This window comes from Lichenostomus cassidix, chromosome 1Ab, assembly GCF_008360975.1.
Source record: "Lichenostomus cassidix isolate B80296 chromosome 1Ab, HeHo_3.0, whole genome shotgun sequence".
In the NCBI taxonomy this organism is placed as follows: Eukaryota; Metazoa; Chordata; class Aves; order Passeriformes; family Meliphagidae; genus Lichenostomus; species Lichenostomus cassidix.
The window spans coordinates 5,043,459-5,064,993 of record NC_139481.1 but is presented as its reverse complement, the minus strand read 5'-3'; the positions used below and the strand labels follow the sequence as shown (position 1 = coordinate 5,064,993).

The window sequence follows — 21,535 nt, the reverse complement described above, 5'->3', positions numbered from 1 at the left end:
CAACCCACAAGCTGGGAAAGAAACTATCCTCAAAAAAGAAGACTCAAGGATGCTCCAGGTGCTCCTGACTCTGCCCTCACAAGCAGAGCAAGTGTAACAGCTTTACATTAGCTGGAATAAAGCCCTCACCCTGCCTCAACCTCCACTTGACTTCCCTGACACCTCCCCACCGAAGGAGGTCAGCACAGACAGAGGAGAGGTGAGCAGGAGGCTTTACCTCCTCCCCAGCCAGGAGCACCTGCTCTGCCCTTCCCATTTCCTGCTGTGCTTCCCAGCAGCAACACCCCAGATGGGAGAGGAGAGCCCATCTGACCCTTGGGGAGCTCCCTACAGGTGAGCTCCACCTTGGGCTCCCTCAGCAAGCTGCAGGTGAGGGAAGGAGGCCACCCGACCTCTGAGACTCACAGAGAAGCTGAGGACCTGGCCAAGTCATGGGTTCAGCTGCTTGATCTCCTCTCTGGCTCGTGCTCAGCGCTAGGTGGGATGGTGGGAAGACACAGCTCATCCCTTTCTGTGAAAACACCATGGATCCATATGCCTTTTACACAACTCGCTTTTAATTACACTGCGTGAGGAAAGGCCTCTCCTCGTGCCACACCTCCCTGGTACAGCCACCCAGGGAGCTGGCTGGCCCATCAAGTCCTTAGTAGGTTTAGTGGTTCCCCCTCACCCTTTTCCCTTGCTTGGAAGCTCCTCCTGGTCAGTCCATATCATCCCTGCAGCCCTCAGTGTCCTTGTTTTGTAGAGATCTACTTTCATCCATCTCTGTTCTTCCCCTCCATGCCTGAGCTTTGCCTGCTCAGTCCCTTGGCAGTCCAGCTTCAGCCTCCTGCAGCACCAGGCAGAGAGGAGGCAGGGCAAGAGTCATCGGTTAATAATTGTTCTAACCTCAATATAAATAGAAAAATACAACCAAATAAAGAATCGACTAGCTAAGAGATCCAATCCGCCGGGATGCCTGCAACGTGCTAGTGCAGAGTTCAGAGAGAGTGCTTGGTCCAGTGCTTGCTACTGTAGACATCCAGAAACCTGTCCCGGCAGCCCTGCAGCCATCCCAAATTCCTGCAGCACCACAGGTCTGTGCAGCTCTGTCCCAAGGCTGTTGTTTCCTGGGAGCAGGCTGAGTGGGAATGGTTAAGAAGTCTGACTTATTGCTGCTAAACGGTAAAGCCATTCTCTTCTGTGGAATGAGGATGTGCTTCGCTCTTACTTTTTGTGGAGGAATTTCATCTTGCTGCCTGAAGAGACAGAGAAAAGAGAATGGACTCCCCACAGTGACAAAACAAGTGTCATTTCCCACCACCTCTGGCCTGTGCAGTGAACTGGCCCTGCTGCCATCCCTGGCTCCTTGTCCACAGCCAGCTGCTCTGCAAGGCTGGAAGCTGGAGCCTGCAGAGCTCTGCCCATTCCCTGGGAGCAGTGCTGCAAGACTGGGATCTTGCAAGCCCCAGGAACACCCTCCAGAGCCCATTTGCCCAGGGTTCCTGGAAGGTGAACACAGGACTAAGCTCAGCTGGCCACAACACATGTGGGCAGGGCACATCAGCCCCTCAGGCACTGCTGCCCTGAAATGGCCAAGAACAGACAGAAGGGCCAGGGATGTGATCTAAACACCTAATCTAACTCTCTCATGGTGTCCAATGGCTTATCAAGGGCTTCTAACCTCAGTCTGGAGCTTGTGTCTAGCTCCCCTTACAGCGGAAAATAAATTTGATCTTAGAATACTCCTGGGCAATTCCCACTGCTGATCCCTAAGGGCAAACCTGAAGGCAGTGAAAACTGTGTCCATCCCCCCATCAGGACCTGCATCTACCATCCCCAAGTCACTGGTTGCTCCATTGCCTCCTCAGACCCATGTGTCACCTTTAAAAGACACAGATACAGCTCATGGCCCAAACTTTGGCTCTCCACCAGCCTCCAGACAGTGACTGACCTGTGCCAGCACAGGGATACACAGCCAAGCACTGGATGCCACACACAGCCTTGTCACCCTCTGGCAGATTCTCTGCTGCCCAGCCTGAAGGCAACAAGAAGCCCAACCCTCCTGAGAAGCCAAGGGTTTTGCTGGTTCCTTACCTAGGCCTTTCAGGAACCTATTGACTCCACTCTGCTCCCCACTGGGAAGTGTTTCCAGGTACTCCTGAGCCCGTACCTCAAACAGACCTGCAGAAAGAAAGAAATCAGCAGCTTCTACTTTGTGTCCCTATAAATCCAAGGAAGAGTGCCCCTCTGGAAGTGGACTGTCCCAGCTTACCCACGCACTATTGCACACGAGAGGGAACAACTCACCCCACCTCCTCCATCAGCTGAGCCCAGATCTGGCACTGAAGGTTTGGTCTGCCCCCTCCCTCCCCAGTTGACTGAGCTGCTGTATCCTGCTCAGGGTACAGAATGTACCTCTGTTCATTCTGCTATGAGCATAGCTAAGTCCAGAGGGTGACATCATCTGGGGAATCATCATGCAGAATTTACTTCTACTCAGCCACCTATTTAAGCATCCCCTGCTTATTAATGCTTGGGAGGAAGCTGCTAAGCCAGCACTGAGGAGCAGCAGGGATAAGAGATTTCAGCTGCCAGTAGAGCCTTTGGGACTGTGGGATAACAGCAGTGTAACCACAGAAGCAGCTCTGGGAAGAGATGAGCATCCGTGCTTTCTACTCAACAAAAGAGCCATGACCAATCCAGCCCACTCTTCCTCTGGATACAAAAAGAGGACATGAGGGACTGCAAGAATAAACATCATTCCAGCAGTGGAATTCAGCGTGGAATGGAAAAGGCACACACATGGAGGATACTGCAAGGGTGAAAGGTGCCTGTAATCCCAGCCCCAAAAAGAAACCACCAGACTCCCTCCTGGTGTATGGACACTGCAGCCTCCAGCCACGGAACTGGGGCTGGAGGTGGTGGCTGGGGAGCATCTCCCTGCTCTGTGAGGAGCAACAGCAGTTTCCACCACAGCAGAGCCCAGTTGGAGCCCCTCACCTCTGACCCCCTGCTTCCGCAGCTCCCGCTCCTGGATGAAGCCCCCAAACATCTGTGTCTCCATGAACACCTCCAGGAAGCGGCGGAGGCTCTTGGAGGAGACGGATTTGCGGAAAGCCTCGCGCTGCAGGGTGCGCTCCTCTCGCTCCGTGGGGGTCAGGAAGAGGGAGTAGTGACCCACAATCTCCACAAAGAAACGGACAAAGGCCTCGGACACCACCTCGTTCAAAGGGCTGGTTTCTAAGGAAACAACGAAGAGGCAGCGGTGAGGGCAGCATTGTGAGAATGTGCTATGAAAATCCCTGGGTAAAAATTCCCTGGCTTTTTTCAGATCCAGCCTGAGCAGAAAAAGCTGCTCAAGAGAGACAGCATCCTAGGAAGTGCTTGTCATGGAAGTAGAGCAAATTGCTACTACTTTGAAAGATACCAAGCTTTGTTTTGGTGCTCACTTCTCTCTGGTGGGATGGGGGAGAGAATCAGAAGAGTAAAAGTGAGAAAACCTATGGGCTAAGATAGAATTTAATGGATGAATCTAAAACTATGGATGCAAGCAAACAAAATAATTGATTTATTCAGCAGTTCCCTTGGGCAGGAAGGTGCTCAGCCCTCCCCAGGAAAGCAGGGCTCCAGCACATGTGTCTTGGGAAGATAAAATGCCCTATTTCCCAATGTCCCCCGCACTTTGTCCTGATTTATATGCTGAGTGTGACTCCATGAGCATCACTCCATGTGGAACATCCCTTTGGTCATTTGGGGTCAGCTGTCCTGGCTATGTCCCCTCCCTGGAGGAACCTGCATCACTCATGGCCAGCAGCAGAGAGAGGCCTATGAAACCTCTCTGAAAAGGAGTATAGGAGTTCCCTGGAATGGTAAGGGAAGGATGGGCAGAGCTAGGAAGAGATAATACTGTTGCTCTTCACACAGAGAACTCCCCCAGTGCAATGGAATATTTCATATGGCTCAACCAAAATCCTGATCTAGCTCCAAAACCTGTGGTGTTAAATTCAGTACAAGCCTGGTTCTCCTCTGAGAAGCAACAGATAAAAAAAGAGGCAGAAAAAGACATGGTTTTAAGCTGAAAGGCACTGTGTTTACCCTGCTTGCCGTTGACAGGGCCCTCCTCCTTGTCGCTCGCCAGCTCGTTCCTCTGCTCCAAAATGTGTTCCAGGGCAGCCTGCAGCTTGCGGGGCAGGATGGAGTCCTCATCTTCCATCTGCAAGACAGAGCCACCTCCTCAGGGACTGGGGCTGGGACAGAACATCTCCTACCCTGTCCCCAGCACGGCAGGGGGAGCACTAGAAATGAACTGTGAGGAGAGGGAGAAGGCATAATATGCTTGGCACAGTCCCAGCACAGTACTATCAAGAAGCACAGGAGGAGGGAGAAAGGGGGTGTCTTTTCCTAAATAATCCCCTATTCTGGAGGAATTTGAGGTGGATTGAGGCAAGAGGCTACTGGGCATGGCTCACCTGTGGCCCCACCATCCATCCATGAGTGCTGGCCTTGCCACAAAGAGGAGGAGTGTGAACAATGCTGGCACATGGCCAGGTGAGCAGAGCCCCTGCTCAGGCACCAATCCTCTTATGCAGCAATAAAGAGTTCCCAGGGAGCAACAGAGCCAAGGAGCTGCCAGTGACTGTGCAGAGCTCCCACCAGCCCTGGCTGAGTTGGCTGGTTTAGCTGAAGCCTCCAGAAGAGAGGTGCAAGGTAAAGCATAACCCCAGAGCTAAGGCAGCTGGCAGGAGAGGGCTGTGGGAGGGATTTGCCTTCACCCACAGGCTGCTCCTGCAGCAGGAGGAGCACTCATCCCATCCCATCCCAGTCGTGGGGCTGAGGCATGGATGCTGCCAGTGCTGCTCAGCAAGCTGCCAAAGAGCTCTGGGGAAAAATAGCTCCCTGGGCCAGGAGTGTGTTTGCTCATTTATGCTCTTCCCTTCCTACTCCCTTTCCCACTCCTCCTCTCCACAACAAAGGGAAGGGAAAATCAGCAGCAATCCTGCCTGCAGAGAAACAGACAAGCTCCCATGGATCACCTTATTCCTTCTGACCCATCCAGTGCAAGGAGCAGAGTGAGGAACCACAAGCTCCTGAGGCAGTAAGGATTTAAAAAAATCATCAAGGCTCCTTTCCCACTCAGGGCAGAGTATGTGATGGGAGATGGACTGACAGACTGGCTGGAAGAGCCCACACTGCTCCCCAGCAGACTGTGCGGAGCCAAGAATGACACTTAAGGACCCTCAGTGCTCGAGTGCCACCATTTCCCCTCTTAAAAAACCCCAAAAATAAACAGAGAAAGAGGCAATTCACCGTGATTTAGTCCTCAACAGCTGTGGTTTGGGATGCTGATGTTACATATATACAGCAAGTGCTGTAACCACAAGTCCTGCCTCAATTTTTGAGTGGGGATGAAGTGACCCATCCAGCCAGGCAGGTCAGCAAACACAGATGGAGGTAAGTTATGTTGGAAAAAGGGGAGAGAAGGTGAAGGATATGAAAGAGCTCTGCTCACCTGCCTCAGAAACCGGTTATTTACAAGGTCAACGACGAGGACCTAAGAATGAAAGGGCAAGAATTAAAAGGGGAAGCAGTTATTTCCTTTATGAGAGTTTATCTTAATCAGCCACTGCTCTGGAGGAAACACTTCAGCCCTGTCCCTGCTACTCCTACCCACCCCTGCAGCTGGAGGAGGCACCCAGCATGACCCAGGAGTGGACCCTTGTTGTGGCTTTCTGAGGATGATTCACAAGCCCCAGCACAGCTCGGACAGCAGCAGGCTGTGCTCCAGGCCTGACCACTTCTCCTGACCACACAGCAGCCTCAGAGCTTCATCCCCTCTCCCTGTGTGCTGCACTGCTGTCTCCTGGCAGGCAGGGAGGGAAATCCCTCCCTTACCATGTTCAGCCTCGCTGTGCTCATCAGGAACACAATTCTTAATTATTTATTACTGCCACGAGGCACCTGTGTTAACCTGAGGAACTGTGCTGGGCAGGCTGCAGCAATCCAAGACTGACAGGCTTTGCCTGTAGCCCCTAGACAGCAGACTGACTGTGCAGAAACCAGTACAAACCCTAATAAAACCATCTCCTACCCTCAGCAGCCCCATGGTGGGAGATTGCACAGCTTTCCCAAGCTGTGGCCGAGGCAGAGCACAGAGCTTTGTCTCCCTAGTGAAACATCCACCTCTGCCCTTAGTCCTAACCACAGCCAAGAGGATGAGAGCTCCTCTCCCTGGCACGAGGATGCCTCTTTGGGACAGAAGGCAGCCCAGCCATGGGAAGCACCTGCAGGAAGGGCATGGTGTGGATGCAGGGCTCACCTCCTCCACGGGCAGCTCCTTCAGGCGGGGCAGGGAGCTGGAGAGCAGGCCGATGAGGAAGGGCGTGGGTGAGCACACGATGTCGATCATGGAGGGAGGCAGCACGGGGATGTAGGTGTGCTGCCAGGTGAAGGGGTACAGCAGGGCCACCGTGGCATGGCAGCACTTGGAGAGAGTGCTGCAAGACAAAAGGATAGTGCCTGGTCAGTCAGGGGTGCTTCAAGAAATCAGGGCTCTTTTGACAGCTCCCTGATTGACCTCGCTAATTAATAGGGGCTTTCCCACATTCCTGACCCCATTTTTCTGCTTCAGAAGCAATGACTTCTGAAAGATGACCCCAGCCCACAATCATATGACAATAGATGGGTTCCACTGGATCAGAAATCTTCTATTCCAGTGTCCTGATGGAAAAAATCAGACAAAAAGGGCATCTTTTATGCCACTGCCTTTCCTTAGAGGAATGAGTTTATTCTCCCACAGCTCTCTGGCAGGAGTCAGGCAGGGCATCCAATTAGCCATGGCAGAGCTTGCCACAGGGCACCAGTTGTTCATCTGCTCTGGGTCTGGAAGCATTTTGATGTGTTAAGAGAGGGGGAAGGCTTGCTGCTATAAACCCCTGCATATACAACATCATTTTGTTTTACCAGCATCCAGTAAAGGAGAGGAGGGAGAGGAGGGAGGCTGGTGCAGCAGGGAGGAATCACATAAGTAGGGAAGGATGCCCAGCTGGCTTATCTTAGACTCCACGGGAGAATTTACATTCAGCTCAGTTGAACAGAACAAAATTGTAGTTGCTGGGACATCAGCATGACAGTAGGAAGTAATCAGGCAGCAAACATTGTTAAACACATGACACTTTTTGGAGATAAGGAGATCCCAGGGGAGAGGCTGGAATCTGCTTAACCTGAAAATTTTATCTAGGACTGCAACAGGTAGGGAACTGGCACTTGGGAAAGATGCCTGGGATGTGTGTGCTGAGAAATTCTCTTCACAAAATGGGGACAGTTCCCCCTCCCTTCAATCCCAGAGGCTTGTCTTTTGTTAAGGAGATACTCTGTAAAAACAGAGGAAGACCCTTCAAAGGCTGTGTTACAGACTGGTAGATGTAAGCCTTCAAATGGGAAAAAACCTTCAGTTCCACAGCCTTGTTTAGGAAGGTCTGAGTGTATCCCCCTCCCTTCTCTGCATTCTTTCCTCCAGGCTGCCTCTCTGTTGCTGCTCTCCAGCTGTGCCTGCCTTCATCAGCAAGTCCACACCTTGCTGTGTCTATCACAAATGCAAGGTAGATAATGAATCTGAGAGAAGCCAAACCAAAATAGAGAAAACACAGAGCTAGAAAGAAACAGAAACATAAAAAAAACCCAAAACAAAAACCACACAGAAAAAAATGTGGGAATCATATCAAAGAAGAAGATTTTTGTTGTATCTTTCATACAAGCTAATCTTGAAAGGATCTGCAACAAAAGTGAATGTGTCATCTTAGAAGTGCACTCCAAGCTAATGACATCCTTTAGAAACCATCTCCTTCAAAGCTGTGCTACTCATACATTTCAGGTCATGTTTGCAGATACAAAAGCAGAGGCTTCTCTTCCTCTCCATTACTGCAGAGCATATTTTCCACTCCTCAATTTCTGACTGATAATAGCCCTGGTAATAGCAGCAGCACAGTGAAAGCTGAAAGAACTTCACCTTACAACACTTGTGCACATCAGTGGGGCATTACCACCACCCACTGTTCCTCTTCTTTGAGGAGAGCTTGAATGTGGAAATGTTAGAAGTTTCGTCACAAATCTTCAATTTTCAAGGTGTGCCCAAATTTTCTGCTTAAGTGTGGGACCTGAATTTACAGACAGCATGTGAAACCAGTGGAAAACATCTCTGAGTCCAGGTAGCTCCACAGAAGAGCAGCTGAAGTACGTGGTTATTTATGGCATGGTGAGATATTATGGCAAGCTGTCTCCTCCTATATTTATGGTGGCTTGTTCTTCCCTCAGCCCAGAGAGTACACATGGTACGTGAGAGATTGAGTGGGAGGAAAGATGGCTGAGCTCCAGTGCGTGGAAGTCAAAGACTGAGAGCTGTGTTAAGTCTGAAATTGTACACACCAGGCAGTGGGAAGTAAAGATAACTTCCCCTTCCACCCTTCCATCTGTGAATGACTCATTGCCTCCAGGGTGAAACCCACTGATCTCTGCTCCCAAGCTTTTCTCACTGTGGAAGGCCTTTTCAGGGAGCAGTGCTGGTAGGGTTGAGGTCTGTGAGCCTCCTTTGTAGGCAGAGCAGCTCAGAGGTGGACACAGAGGAGGTAACACTGAGATATCTTTTCCATACATCAGACTTGCTCTGCAGGTAGTCCCAGGGCGATGCAGGCTGCCAGGAGCCCAGGAGAGCTGTGGCCTTTTGGAATGACTCAAGCCCAAGCTCTCTCTCTTGCAATCAGCACTGGAACAAGCACTAAGGGACTGCTGATTCACACCAGGCTGCTGAGCCTTGCAAAAGAATCCAGCGTGATAAATTCCTTTTATGCCACCTGTGCGCTCTCCAGCCAGCAGCCACTCTGGGAAGTGTCATGCACTACCCTCAGGCCACACAAGTTCAGTCCAGCTGCTCAAACGGGACACAGACACCACTTTTCAAGGCTTTTTGGTTTCATTGGTAATCTTTAAAATACTGCAGGTCTTTGAAGAGCACTTTAAAGATGCTGAGCACATTTTCGAGGGTTCAATCAGCCTTCTGCAGGGAACACGGTTGAGCTGAGAGTTGCTTGTGGTTGAGACTGAGATGTCAGTGGTACAGAGGCTAAAAAGTACTGAGGTACACAAAGAACCCTCAGATCCCTCCCTAAAGGGCTGATTTGGATACAGACTGACACACAGATCTCTCTGGCTAAGCTACATAAAAAAGACTTCTTGCTCTCCTGGGAAAACCTGCTCTGAGACTAGCTTGACTTGCTCTAAAAGACACTTTGAGAAGCTGCAACATCTTCCATGGAAGGACACTGGTTGTTCAGTCTGGTTGCTTTACTCCCAGACTTAGACTACAGGGTTTCCAGCTTTCCACTCCAAAGGCAAGCATAGGTGATAAAAGGCCCCCAAAGCTGAATCCCTCTTTGGGTTTAGGATACTGCATGATTTCTGAAAAACACCACTGAATCAAATATCCTGCTGTAGCTTAATGCCAAAGGAAGTCCTGTGGTCCCTGCACTAACCAAACTGCTCAAGATAGGCTGGTATTTGGCAATTTAAGACTGTTTGAGTATGCATCTTTTTCTAATTTTTTTTTTTTCAATAAGCTCTGCTATAGTAGGATTCATTTTACAAACACCTTCGGGTTTCTGACACTGTGTCACATCTGGATTTACTTATGACAGATTACAGATCTGGTTTACAACATCTAGCAGGCGCAGGAGCTTCCAAGCATTGTCCCATGACTTCACCCAGCATTGCTGCAAACCCCACCAGGAGGATGCCAAGTTCCACCAGCTCTGTGGGGACCCTCAGTGCTTCCCACCAAGGTGGCAGATTTGTGCAGGTGAAGAAGTGAGTATTAAGGTGATCTGAAGAAACAACACTATTATCTGACATCCAAACTCCATCCTTGAGTTTCTTCTTCTCCCTAATCACAGGGCAAAAAGGGAGAAACCCACAAGGCTGAGCTTTGCAGTCCCACATTTGTTTTTGTAGCACATGGTAAAGGGTTCTTCTTGATGATTAATTACCTTTTGCTGGGGATGACCACATTTAAAGTGTCTACTCTAATTCTTTCAGATCTGTCTTTGATAACAATGACCACTTTGTGTTGTTGATACAGCTGTGGTTTCTGGCAGGGACAGAAGCAATTGCTCGAGTTGGTCAGATCCACAACAGGCTTTTTGAGAACTGGAAAAAGGAGGTCTTGATTTGAAGCCTGTGCAAATTTTACTGCTTTAAAAACCCTTCTGAATCTCACAGATCTCCTGCTCAGGCCAGTAAAAACTGCCCAGCTCTAGGTACATTGTGACATCAGGACACTTTTAAGCTGGAAGATGCTCTCCAAAAGGTTGGTCTGCAGTGCCTGGAACTGCATGCCAGGCAGCATCCCTTGGAAACAAAACAGCTCTCACACCACAGTGTCTAACCCTTGCCATGGCCTCCCCTGCCCCAGGACTAAAGTTAACAGTGCAGGAGTGAACAAAAGCTGGGGGAGACTACACAGACCAACAGAGTTTTAACAAAGTCATTTTCCTGGGTTGCAAGGCAATGGATACTCCAGTATCCATAGTGACAGGAGAAAAAACCCACCCAAAAGCTAATAAACCGAATTCTTTCCTTTTCCGCTGCCAAGCTGTGGATTGACAGGTATTTAAACACTCAATGCTCATTCTAAAGATGGAAAAGACAAAGTATTTCACTTGCTGTACACTTGTTAGATGCATATTTTGGCTCAGCTTGAAAACATTTCACAGTTCATGCAGCATTTGGCAAGAGACCTTTCAGCTTTCTTTTCCCACAGACTGATTTTATAGCAATTAAAAGGTGTAAATAAATTGCACACTTCATTCCTCTGTCCCTCACACTCAGAAACACCTTTACAAACATGGGCAGGTAGTTATTGATAGTGCCCACATGAAGAACTGCAAAGATGAATGATAAACATAATTTATTGTACATCTTTCACCATGTCACCTGCACTCTTCCCATTAATCCATCTCAGCTGGATTATTTCTAGCATTCCTAACCTCTGAGCAGTTTCCAACAGCTGCTTCTAGAGGGTTTTTTTTTCCTTTTCTTTAGCTATTTCCAAAAAGGGCTTCTTTTCTTTCCTCTGAAATTGGCATTTTCACTCCTAGAGTAAATACTACTTAATACTCATTGAGTTCAATGTGTTCCTGTCCCAGGAAAAGTATAATTTGGACAGAAGTTCCTGTATCTACAATAGCTTCAGCTTTCATAACATGGAATGTCCAGCAATGAGTAGAAGAGACTGTTTACCTTAGGAAAGGCTCACCAATGCAGTCTATTCAAGTCACTGAACTGGATTAAAATACAGTAGGTATTTAATTTTGAAGGGTATTTTCTTTGTTTTCTGCTTTTCACACCTTTACAGTCCTTTGGAATAATTTCCAAGATTTTGATCCACAAATATGAGCCAGAGAAACTTCATGTTTTGTAAGAAAAGAAGAAGACTCTCTTGAAATTGCTCAGAGCAAGGTCTTCTCAGAAACATCAAATATTAAAAGTCTCATAGAGAGCTGGCAAATCTATGGTAAATATTTGAATGTGAGCCCTGTGGTCTAACAGACTCTGGATCTTTTAAACACAATGATTCCTTTTTCACCAAAAAAAAAAAAGCTGTTTATTATGTATTTTGAGATTCAAGAAATATGATTTGATAGGTCTCTGCCATTCTCTTTACAGGCCTTTGCAGCTGGACTCATTCCTGAGGATGAGGAATAGATATCCTAGATATCCTCACAAAAGATAGAAGTGGGAAAAAACCACCAAAACCCATCAAAGTGCTTTGAATTAGAGATATCACACCCCATGCTCAGAATACACAGTGTTGTGCTGTCATGGAAAGATGTGATAGGAAAAGATCTGTTAAATAAAGGTTCATTCTGAAGTGATGTCTCAACCCCTCACCAAAATTCCCTGCCATTTCCTGATACCACCCAGCTCTCATGTGGAGATTACAATGTCAATCTGGGTCCTTAACAAATTTTCTCAGAATGTAAAATCTATCCTACAGAGGAAGAGAAAAAGAATGGAGAGCCTGTAATCATTGATTGTAGCATAAATCATGTATGTTGCACAGAGATCTAGTGTTTGGGTTAATTTCTCTCACTTTCAATAAAAGTCTAAATGCTCTTTATGAAATGTGTGGTTTAAGTGTCCAAAATACTAAATCTCTACACACAGAATGTATCAGTAATTACAAAGAGGCAAATTTTCCCCTTTCTGGACCAAGAAAACCGCCAAAACCTGCAAGCAGACAGTGCTACAGCTTCCCTCTGCCCAGCCTTCCTATTCCTGGGGTGAGACTGCCCGAGCTCTGCATCCATGCAGAATGAATTTTCCCCCTTCACTTTCCTGCAGAAGGGGCCTCTCCATTCTCTGCCCCAGTGCTCAGTCCCAGAGCTGCAGGCTGCTGCCTGGAAGTTGTGAAAACAGACAGCTTAGGGGCATTGTACACTCCTGAAACCTGAGCGTGCTCCTAAGTGTCATTACTCATCCAGGCAGCTTTTCTTTCCCCAGCCTTGGCGAACTTTCCTCCCCGAATCCTCAAGTGCTTCAAGGGCTGGAGAGCTGCCAGCCACCAGCTGCACAGGATCTTAAAGAAACCCAGACCCATTTTCATCATTCAGGACAGCAAAAAAATACGTTTGGGGAAAAAAAAAGGCAAATTGAGCAGATTCAAAATAGAAGGGGGAAGTCCTCTGTCTCATTTCCCCTCGCTGCATCCTTTACTTTCATCCCCATAAGAAGAAAGAGGTCTCTAGAAACCAATGTGAAAACACACACTGCAAATTTAAGAAGATTTTGTGACAGCAGGGAAAAGCTCAGAAGGGACAGTGATCTCTGCACAAGGCTTGATCCCTGGAAGCCCAAGCACAGCTCAGCAGGGAACAGTGCAGCATCATGGAGCAAAAGGAGGCGTTTTGCTTCCTTAGCACTGAGGATCTGCTTTGAAATTGTCAGGAGGAAGTGGGATTTGGTTCTCCCTGGGGAGGAGAAGCAGCACTTTTTCAAGCTGCATAATGAAATTAAGGTTCATGGCCTGAGTTCCCCGTTCCTGGGAAGAACAGCCCTATTCACATCGTTACAGAGTTGGAAAAGAGCAGAGAAGAAAAAGCAAAACAGAGATGTGTCACTGCAGCCTTCCCAGCATTTTCCTGAAGGAAATGCAAGAGGTTACCTGAGCTTGTCTGCAATAAAGATCACCCTCCTTTCCAGCAGCAAGGAGGCAAAGACTCTGCTCAGGTGCCTCACGCTGAGGGATGTGAACAAGGACTCAAAATCAACGTGCTCCAGCCTGGAGTCCAGGGGCCGCCGCAGCTCAATGACCTGTTGGGGACAAAAGCAGCACAGGTGAGCTCTTGCTGCCCACCCAGAGCATGGCAAACAAGGAGCCAGCAGGTATTTTCCCAGCCTGCAGCCCTCACTGAGTGCTGGTGAGCACCACACAGCAGGAAGTACTCAAACAGGCTTTCCAAAGGCATCCCATAAATCCTTCTTGCAGATGAGGACTATCCAGAGTCCACTCCAACAGGCACAGCGTGAGATCAACCACAGGTTCTTCCCACTGGATGGAGGACAGGGAGATCTTCATAAGGAGGAAAACTAGTTTGTGTCCAGCTAGGAGTGGTTTTCAGCCTTTCTGGTATTCAAGTAGCAGAATGTCACGGAGCCTTTCAAATCTCCACTCTGACTTTTACAGTTACAATTTATTTATTTTTTTTTTAGTGCAAGAATCTGGATGCCTAACCTCCTGACCATAAATTTTTTATATCAGTTGCAGACAAGAGCAGCCTGTGGGTATTTTTCTTTGTTCATATCTACTTAAATAATGCCTGTCATAGCACCTTAGCACTTCATACTCCTTATCTTAGACAGATGCTTATCTTAATTGTTTGTGAAAGCCTCCAACACCACACATTTCATAAATCCCACAAGAAAATTACTCTAGTTCTGAACAACCCTTACCAACACCAAGCCTGCAGCTGAAACATGTCAGTGGCAAATGACTTCAATTACTTGTTGTCTTACTTTCAGTAGACACTCAGAACAATTGGCCACATTCTTCTCTGTAGGAAATTTCTTGTGTATTGAAAGGTTATCACGTGTTTTCCTTTGTCCTTTGTTTTCTATATTAAGTAAACAATTTTCTCAAGCTCTGCCTGTATTTTCTAGACCACTTAGTAAGCAGAACTGCCCTTCTGGGTCTTCTTCCTAGTAGTTGCATTTTTTGGAAAATGATACTCTAAATAAAATTCCATCAATACTTGAAAGGAGAAAAATTGCTTTCCTTTATTATTCAACCCTTCTCTTGCTTTCACAATGAAGGATTTTGTCTAAATAATACCACACTGTTTTGTTCCTTTTATGGGCCACAATACCACCAGATCCTTCTCTGAAATACTGCTGCTCACTCAGTAACTTTCATGTTCTGTTAGACTACTCCTTTCTCCTTCCCAGCATTTTGCTCTTGTCCTTGTTGATTTTTCACACCAAGTCTTCAACTTACAGAATCACAGAATCATTTAGATTGGAAAAGACCTCTAAGATCATTAAATCCAGCCTTTGACTGACCACCACCATGACAACTAGACCATAGTGCCACATCCACTCATTTCTTGAACACTTGAACACATTTCTTGTGGGGCACTTTGACTTTTAATCCCTTCTTCTCCAAAGTGCCTGCAATTCATCCCAGTGCTGTACTGTGTAAATGTGGAGATTATGCCATCAATCAGATAATTGGTGAACAGGATCCTAGACACAACATTCTCACAGCACACCATTGGGACTCTGCTCCTCCAGCACACGTTTTTAACCAGCTGTGCATGTGCTCTGCAGTAATTTAACTTAGCTGGGACTGTTTTCAGTCCCAGCTAAATGAAATTGAGTTGAGGAGTTGTCATCATGGAGAATGATGACAATGTTTATCAACTCACTCACTTTCCTCCCTCTCACATTCAAGCACACCATGCCCAGCAGCCTGTTTTCCCCTCCTTAAGATGGTGTCTTTACCTCTGTTCCTGAGCCTGGCAAGAAGTTCTTGACTGTAATTGTCCTTCCCAAAGCTGGGAAAGGAGCCTCCATGACACTCCTCATGAGAGGCTGCACCAGGGCTGGGGAGATGCCACGTCTCTTCTCAACCTCATCCAAGATCTGAAATAAAGGCATGAAGACACAAAAGCATGGAAATCAGGGGGAGGGAGATAACACCAGGATAAAGTCCACCAACATCTGTGTTTCCTCCTTAACCCAGCATCAACATGGAGCTTTGTATCCAAAGAAAGAAGGGAAAAGGTGCAACTGAAGACCCTTGATTTCCTTTATCACGAGAAACACAGCTCCAGTGAGGTCACTGTAAAGCTGACAATTTGCAAACTGCCCACCTCACTTGGAGTCAGGACTCCACCTTTTAAACTCTCTTACTTTCTGGTAGCTCTGCTGATGGAAGAAGGCATGAGCTGACAATCTAGTTTTCCTGTTAACTGGAATTAGCAAGTGGTTGCCTCACAACACCATTTAAGGCCCTTTTTTCAGCTATTGGCTTCTCTGATCCCCATTTTTCAGGTGCTGCCTTCACTTTCAGGTCCCTCTTGACCTACAGCACAAATTCCCTCTCCTTCTCCCTCCTCACCTTAGAGAAGAGATTGAAGCATCCAAGGCGACTCACAATGCAGTAAACTTCTGGGAGACGCTTCCCTTTCCCACTGGGCTTAAGACAAACACAAATACACACACAAAAAACACCAAGGAAATGTCAGTTGTAACTGCAAAGACAGAGTGACTGGTGTCTTAGCTGTGCATCTCATGGCTGGCCCAGAAACTGGCAGACTTTTGGCAGTGTGGTGATGGTGACAACCTGGCTCAAAGCCTGGTACAGCAGAAACAGTGGGGAGAAATGGGCACAGCCACAGTCTGGTCCCAGCTAGGCTAAATGAAATGACAAAGGCAAGGCAGACTGCTCTACAGAGACAGCTCTGAGCCTACAGCACCAGCACAGGTTTGGACAATTGTTTAATGGCTATCCAGACCTAAAGGGGATAAATCCTGCCTTCAGCTTAGGGGTGAAACAACAGGCCATGGTCATAGTTAAGTGCTGGTGCAAGGAAAATCCAAGGGAGTTACACCAGGAGTGGAGGATGAGGCTCAGAGAGGGACTTTGGCACTCAACAGAAGAGAGCAAAGCTGCTCTGCTGCCTCTCTTTTCATTCCATGCTGAAAGAGAAGAGCAGCAGCTTTCCAGAATGGGTGCCAGAAACAGCAACCCCACAGAAGGCTGCACCTCTAGGAACAGAAAAAACCCAGGGATAATTACCAGCAGCCTCCTACAGTATCCAAATCTCCTGCTTCCATCTTCCCCCGTCAGGACAAATGAGAATGTCTCACTGCAGAAAGAGAAACCAGAATGACAAGATACCCATCACCCACAGTACCAGTCTCTGACATACAAACCCAATAAACCTACAGTATTTCTGTATTTCCCATACACCCTTCTCAGAGCTCTGCCCAATCTTCTACTGTAACAGCTCTTATATTTAATTAGCTGGATGTACAAATCTGTTTCTCGTGGATCAGGACATAAAGTGCAGTACTTACCTGGCAAACTGATGGATGGGGGCCCAGTCCTTTGCATCAGGGAAGCAAAACTGGGGAATAGCTTTCAACTGATCTTCTGCCTCACGCATGAATTTGAAGGAGCGCTCAAGCTAGCAGAACAGAGAGAAGGAATGTTTCCAATTAGTCATGTGGGGATGGAATGACTTCAAATATTTTCCCTGTGACAAATGAAGAGGTGATGACAGAGGCTAAGCTTCTGCCTGGAAGATATTAAAATTTCTGTGATTCTGGCTCACCTAATCTTTAGATATCTCAAGGTAACTCTGTGCCCCCAGTCCCACCAAGCCCTGTCTCTGCAGCACCTGTCCCTGCTATATTGTGCCTCTAATGTGGGACACAACCTCCAGCAAGTGGCCAGAGAACTGAAATCTGAGGGGAGTTCTGGTTACATCCCATTTACAAACACTCTGTCACACCAGCTCTGTGTTTCTCCCACTCCTCCTTCCCCATTTTCAGCTAGGCTATCAGTGAAAGCTGCTCCTTCCCTTTCTGAGCTCATATCTCCTGCCAACCTTCAGTTTTCCTTAAAGAGGGAAGGGGAGGGGAAGGGAATAGCTACACAAAACTCATAGCCAAGGGCAGCAAAAGCTGTAAATCAGCTGCTCTTCCAGCAGTGAGCAATACCATGCCAGTTCCCAGGGGAGGACTGCAGCCCCTCCATCTCCAGTCTCCCTGAATACTGACACAGCAGAGGGATCACTGATACAAGTGGCCAACAGAGAAGCTGCAGCTTCCCCAGCTGTGTGATTTCCCCACAAAAACAGCTCAGGCAAACCTTCAGCGGGAACTGCTGGGTGACCTCAGGGATGTAGGCAGCCCCAGCCTGCTTCTTGTGCAGAGACACCACCACGAAGTACTCGAAGAGCTGCCTCTCCTGGTACTCGATGAGGTCCCTCTCCAAGGTCTGGTAGCGCGGGGTTTGCTTCAGCCGGGATTTCACGTGCACCAGCCGCTGGCTGTGAGCTACAGGAACAAGGAGAGGCTTTGATTCTGGCTCTTTGCACAGAGGGATGAAGGTGAAATCACCTCACTGCATTGGCTTTGTCAGTGGCTGAGGAAGAGGTGGGAACCATCTGGGAGCTGCACTATCAATATGGACAGAGATGGGCCATAAGCTTGTGCCATCACCCTGACGAGCTCTGGCAGCAGAGAGATTTCATGGATGGTTTTTACAGCTGAAAAAGCCCAAGCTGAGATCCAGATAGGACACAACGGAACAGATAATGTCTGAGCATTCATCCTAGCACTCATTGGTGCATTTTTCAAAGCCAGCACAGTGAGGTGATGGATCAGCTTTGTTCAGAGCAGGCTGTGGGTAGCAATCCCCATGGTTTTACAAGACCAGCACTTGGGTCAGCCCAGGGCTCTGCTGTCTGAGCAATTCTGGGGACTCCCAGCTTCAGCACACAGGCTGGGCTGTAGGCTAACAACAAAAAACATGTGAAAAGAGGTGCAAATGAAAAATGCTGGTCATTTCTTCCTGTGCCAGTTCTTCATGCCAGTTCTTCATGGGCCTAAAACTAATCTCTCAGTGCCATGATTCTACAAGTTCACACAAGACAATGGGAAAACAAGAAAAATTGCCAAGCAAGCTGTAAGTGCAACACACACATGAGCCGTGGGACAATAAACATTCCAGCATGGAAAGTAATGAAAAGGTGCCTGCTGAGAAGAGACCAGATGAGATTCCCTGAGACCACCGACACCACCCCCTGCTTCGTTTTACAGTGGCATCCCAAATTAAATCTCCATGATGTCTCCCTTACCCCTACTAGAAAAGAAAGAAAGAATTAACTACAAGCAGAGACTACAGCACATTCTGACAGCTTTGCTTTTTGGGAAGGTGGGTGGCAATGCAACTTATTGACAGAAACAGCAACTACAGAGACACTACAGGAACTCCAATACATAAGTTATCTGCTTGGGAGACAGAACTTCCTGAGAGATGGTGTATACTTGTTGATCTTATGTCTGATAAAGTTGTGCCACTCATGGATTATTGCAGACAACATAATTTAAAGCAATCTTGAGGTGCCTCTTAAATCAGGAAGTGTAACAAACCCTGGGCAGTTAAAGCCCTGGAAAGATGGTTTAGACTCCTTTCTCTTGTCACCTATTCTGCTATTTGCTCCAGGGCTGTAAAGCTCCAAATTTCTCAGAAGTGGTTTCTGTTTCACCAGGGACTTCAAAAGGAGCAGTGTCACAGCAATGCTGAGTGTTTCTGAAAAGCTTGCTCAAGATCTGCACTGTTTATATTCTGTGCAATCGGCTAAAGATACAGAATTTTACTGCTGTCATCATGGCAGAGTTTGTCTTCCAAGATTTTTCCTTCCCAAAGGTCAGCACTTCCAGCTCTGACATGCAGCCTTATGATTTACTGTGTCTCAGATGATGCACAGTGACTTGCCAAGCAGAGGTAGCTGGCTGGTGCCATTGGTCTGTTACACAAAACATACAAAGTCCCAGATACAAGAGGCTTGCTAAATCATCTCACTTTCCTGCTTCAAAATAGGGAAGTCAACAGTTCAAAAAGGCATTAAGTCAAATGTAGGTGTAGTTAGAGCAAGCAGCAAGTGCCAGAGCTCCTGTTCACACTTAGATTTGCACAGTCACTCAGAGCCAGGTATGGCTCTGGACATTGTTCAGAGCCCAGTGCTGTTGGATTTGAAGTGACTTCATATGATCTCCATCATCCTCTCTCTGGGGAGTTCTGAGCTGCAGTTACAGAGAAACACAGGATGATGCACATGATTCACTATGGCAACCAGCAACAGACAAGAGTTCAACTCCTCCTGGCCACATCCACACTGCCTTTCTCAGCTAAAGCTGAACATGGTCTGCATTTTACAACATCGCCTTTCAAGACAATTGTGAATGTAATTTCTGCACCATCCAGGTGCAAAGCTTCTCTCCTCTCTCCAGGCTAACCTGAGCACCTGCCAAAAGACAGGCAGTGGCAGCAGTTTTCAGCTTGATCTTACTAACATGGCAACACAGATAAAAGATTTCAGTGCAGAGGAAAGCAAGAGCATGCAGTAGTCCTTGAGTGGGAAGCTGTGCTCACAAGAGGGAACTCAGTCTGAGCTTTCACTTCTAAAAACCTGAAAGAGGGTAAGAATGAGCACTGTGGCTGACACATAGCCCAACGGCTGCTCATGCCTTTTTGGCTTGGAACTGACCTGCTATCCAGATCAGAAGTGCCTGTGAGTCAGGAAACTTGGGAATCTGAGGGAGTTTCCATCTTGTGTTCTAACTCTGCCAGGACTTTGAGTTTGCCACACAAATTCGCAGAAGATTGTAATGTCCAGGGGCTGATTACCAGTGCAAGGAGGTTTCAGGAGAGCATGATGGAGACCACCAGAACACCAAACAGTCCCAGCAGAGTGAAGCAAGCAATGCAGTGCTTTATCCCCACCAAGCCAATGCAGGAGAGTTTAACCAGGAATAAATCACACAGTGCAACTCTGTTTTCCCAGCCAGACAGTTTGGCTGGTGGCTTTTCTCCCTCAGTAAACATGTGTGGGGTGTCTGAACACCCAGCCCCTTGCAACACTGATCTGTCAGTCTGTCACACATTTCTGACTCTGCATTTAAGAGAAATCTCACTGTACTTCCTCAGTGCCCAATACTCCTAGGAAACTCAGTCAACAAAGAGCTTTGATGGGAGCTGGGAAATATATTTGTTTTGGGCTCCTATAGCCCTCTGCCCACGGATTTTCTTCTGCACTATTGAGATCTTTGTCTTCTCACTGTGTTCTATGCAGAAAGAAGCTCATTCTCCAAAGGCAAAGCACAGAGCAGAGATCTTGTCCCAGGAGCTCAGAGCAGAGTTCCTCAGGAGCCATTTGCTCTCTTCACACGTTTGCCTTACCTTTCAGCTTCTCTTCAGTGTCACTGTCTGATTCACTGTTTTCATCTGTAACTAGGAAAAAAAAATAAAGGGGAAGATGAATTAAGGAAAGTCTGTTCATTACTGTGCATTTCTTATTGCTGGTATGAGAAAGCCAGGCCTGGCAGCTTCAGGGGGAAGCAGTTTAGGTCCCAAGGGCCTTGTTTTTTCCAAGGGTGCACAAACCCACAGACATTTAGCTTACCAACGCTGGTATCTTCCCATTCATTCAGGGAAAAACACACCCAAATACCACACAAAAACCAAAATCAATTTTACACAGCCAGAGGAGTTGCATAAAGAATAAAATGGCAGAATAGTATTTACCCAAGTCTGTATAAGATCAACAACAAGGCAAAATACTCATTAATATGCAGAAGTTTGTGGAACATGGGATAAAACCAATAAATATACAAACAAACAAAAAAATTGTCAGACTGAATCAGACTCAAGATCTATATGGTCCAATAATCTATTTCTCTGAATAATGCTTTTGATGCTTCAGGGAGGAGTATAAAAAGTCTGGGATGCTTCCCCTGAAAGTTCATATAAACACACTTATCCACCCTGTGGGTGCCTATGCTTTATGAAACAACATTAACAGCAACATATAATTGTGGGAAACAAATGGAGGTGGTCATCTTATGCTGGAAACTAAAGTGTTTTGGAAAAAAACCACTGTGTTGGAAAGAGATAATTTTCACAGAGAGGAGGTGCTTAAAAGTAATTGCTCTGAAGTGTCTGAATGCTTTGGGCAAGTTGTTAATTGACAGTGGGAGGCTGAAAGTCTCAATCCTGCTATGATGGAGATAGTCCTGCAGTTAATTCTAGAAACTCTGATTCCCAGCTGAGGCTATTTGTTTATTGGGGTGGTGAAAGAACCAGGGCTGTTCCAAAATCTGCTGTCTTCCATTGGACAGCTCACTGAAGTGACACATTCCCACAAAATATTTTGATCTCAACAAATCAGACTTTTTGGACAGAACATTCCTCTCCACAGCTTCCAGCATGTTCCAG

General features: G+C 47.2%; 1 protein-coding gene across 1 annotated transcript in view; it reads right to left on the bottom strand.

The window, feature by feature from the left end:
* Nucleotides 1-539: 539 nt before the first annotated feature.
* Nucleotides 540-21,535, bottom strand: part of DENND2A (DENN domain containing 2A) — a 52,088-nt gene continuing 31,092 nt past the window's right edge. Inside the window, exons 8-20 of the mRNA XM_085049521.1 lie at nt 20,501-20,551; nt 17,405-17,592; nt 16,609-16,718; nt 16,328-16,397; nt 15,647-15,724; nt 15,028-15,168; nt 13,193-13,341; nt 6,299-6,476; nt 5,492-5,533; nt 4,078-4,195; nt 2,983-3,222; nt 2,077-2,163; nt 540-1,238 (exon numbers count right to left, since the gene is read on the bottom strand). Of these exons, the coding sequence (XP_084905647.1) occupies nt 1,207-1,238; nt 2,077-2,163; nt 2,983-3,222; nt 4,078-4,195; nt 5,492-5,533; nt 6,299-6,476; nt 13,193-13,341; nt 15,028-15,168; nt 15,647-15,724; nt 16,328-16,397; nt 16,609-16,718; nt 17,405-17,592; nt 20,501-20,551 (1,484 nt within the window). The 3' untranslated portion in view covers nt 540-1,206. The remainder of the gene's footprint in view (nt 1,239-2,076; nt 2,164-2,982; nt 3,223-4,077; nt 4,196-5,491; nt 5,534-6,298; nt 6,477-13,192; nt 13,342-15,027; nt 15,169-15,646; nt 15,725-16,327; nt 16,398-16,608; nt 16,719-17,404; nt 17,593-20,500; nt 20,552-21,535) is intronic.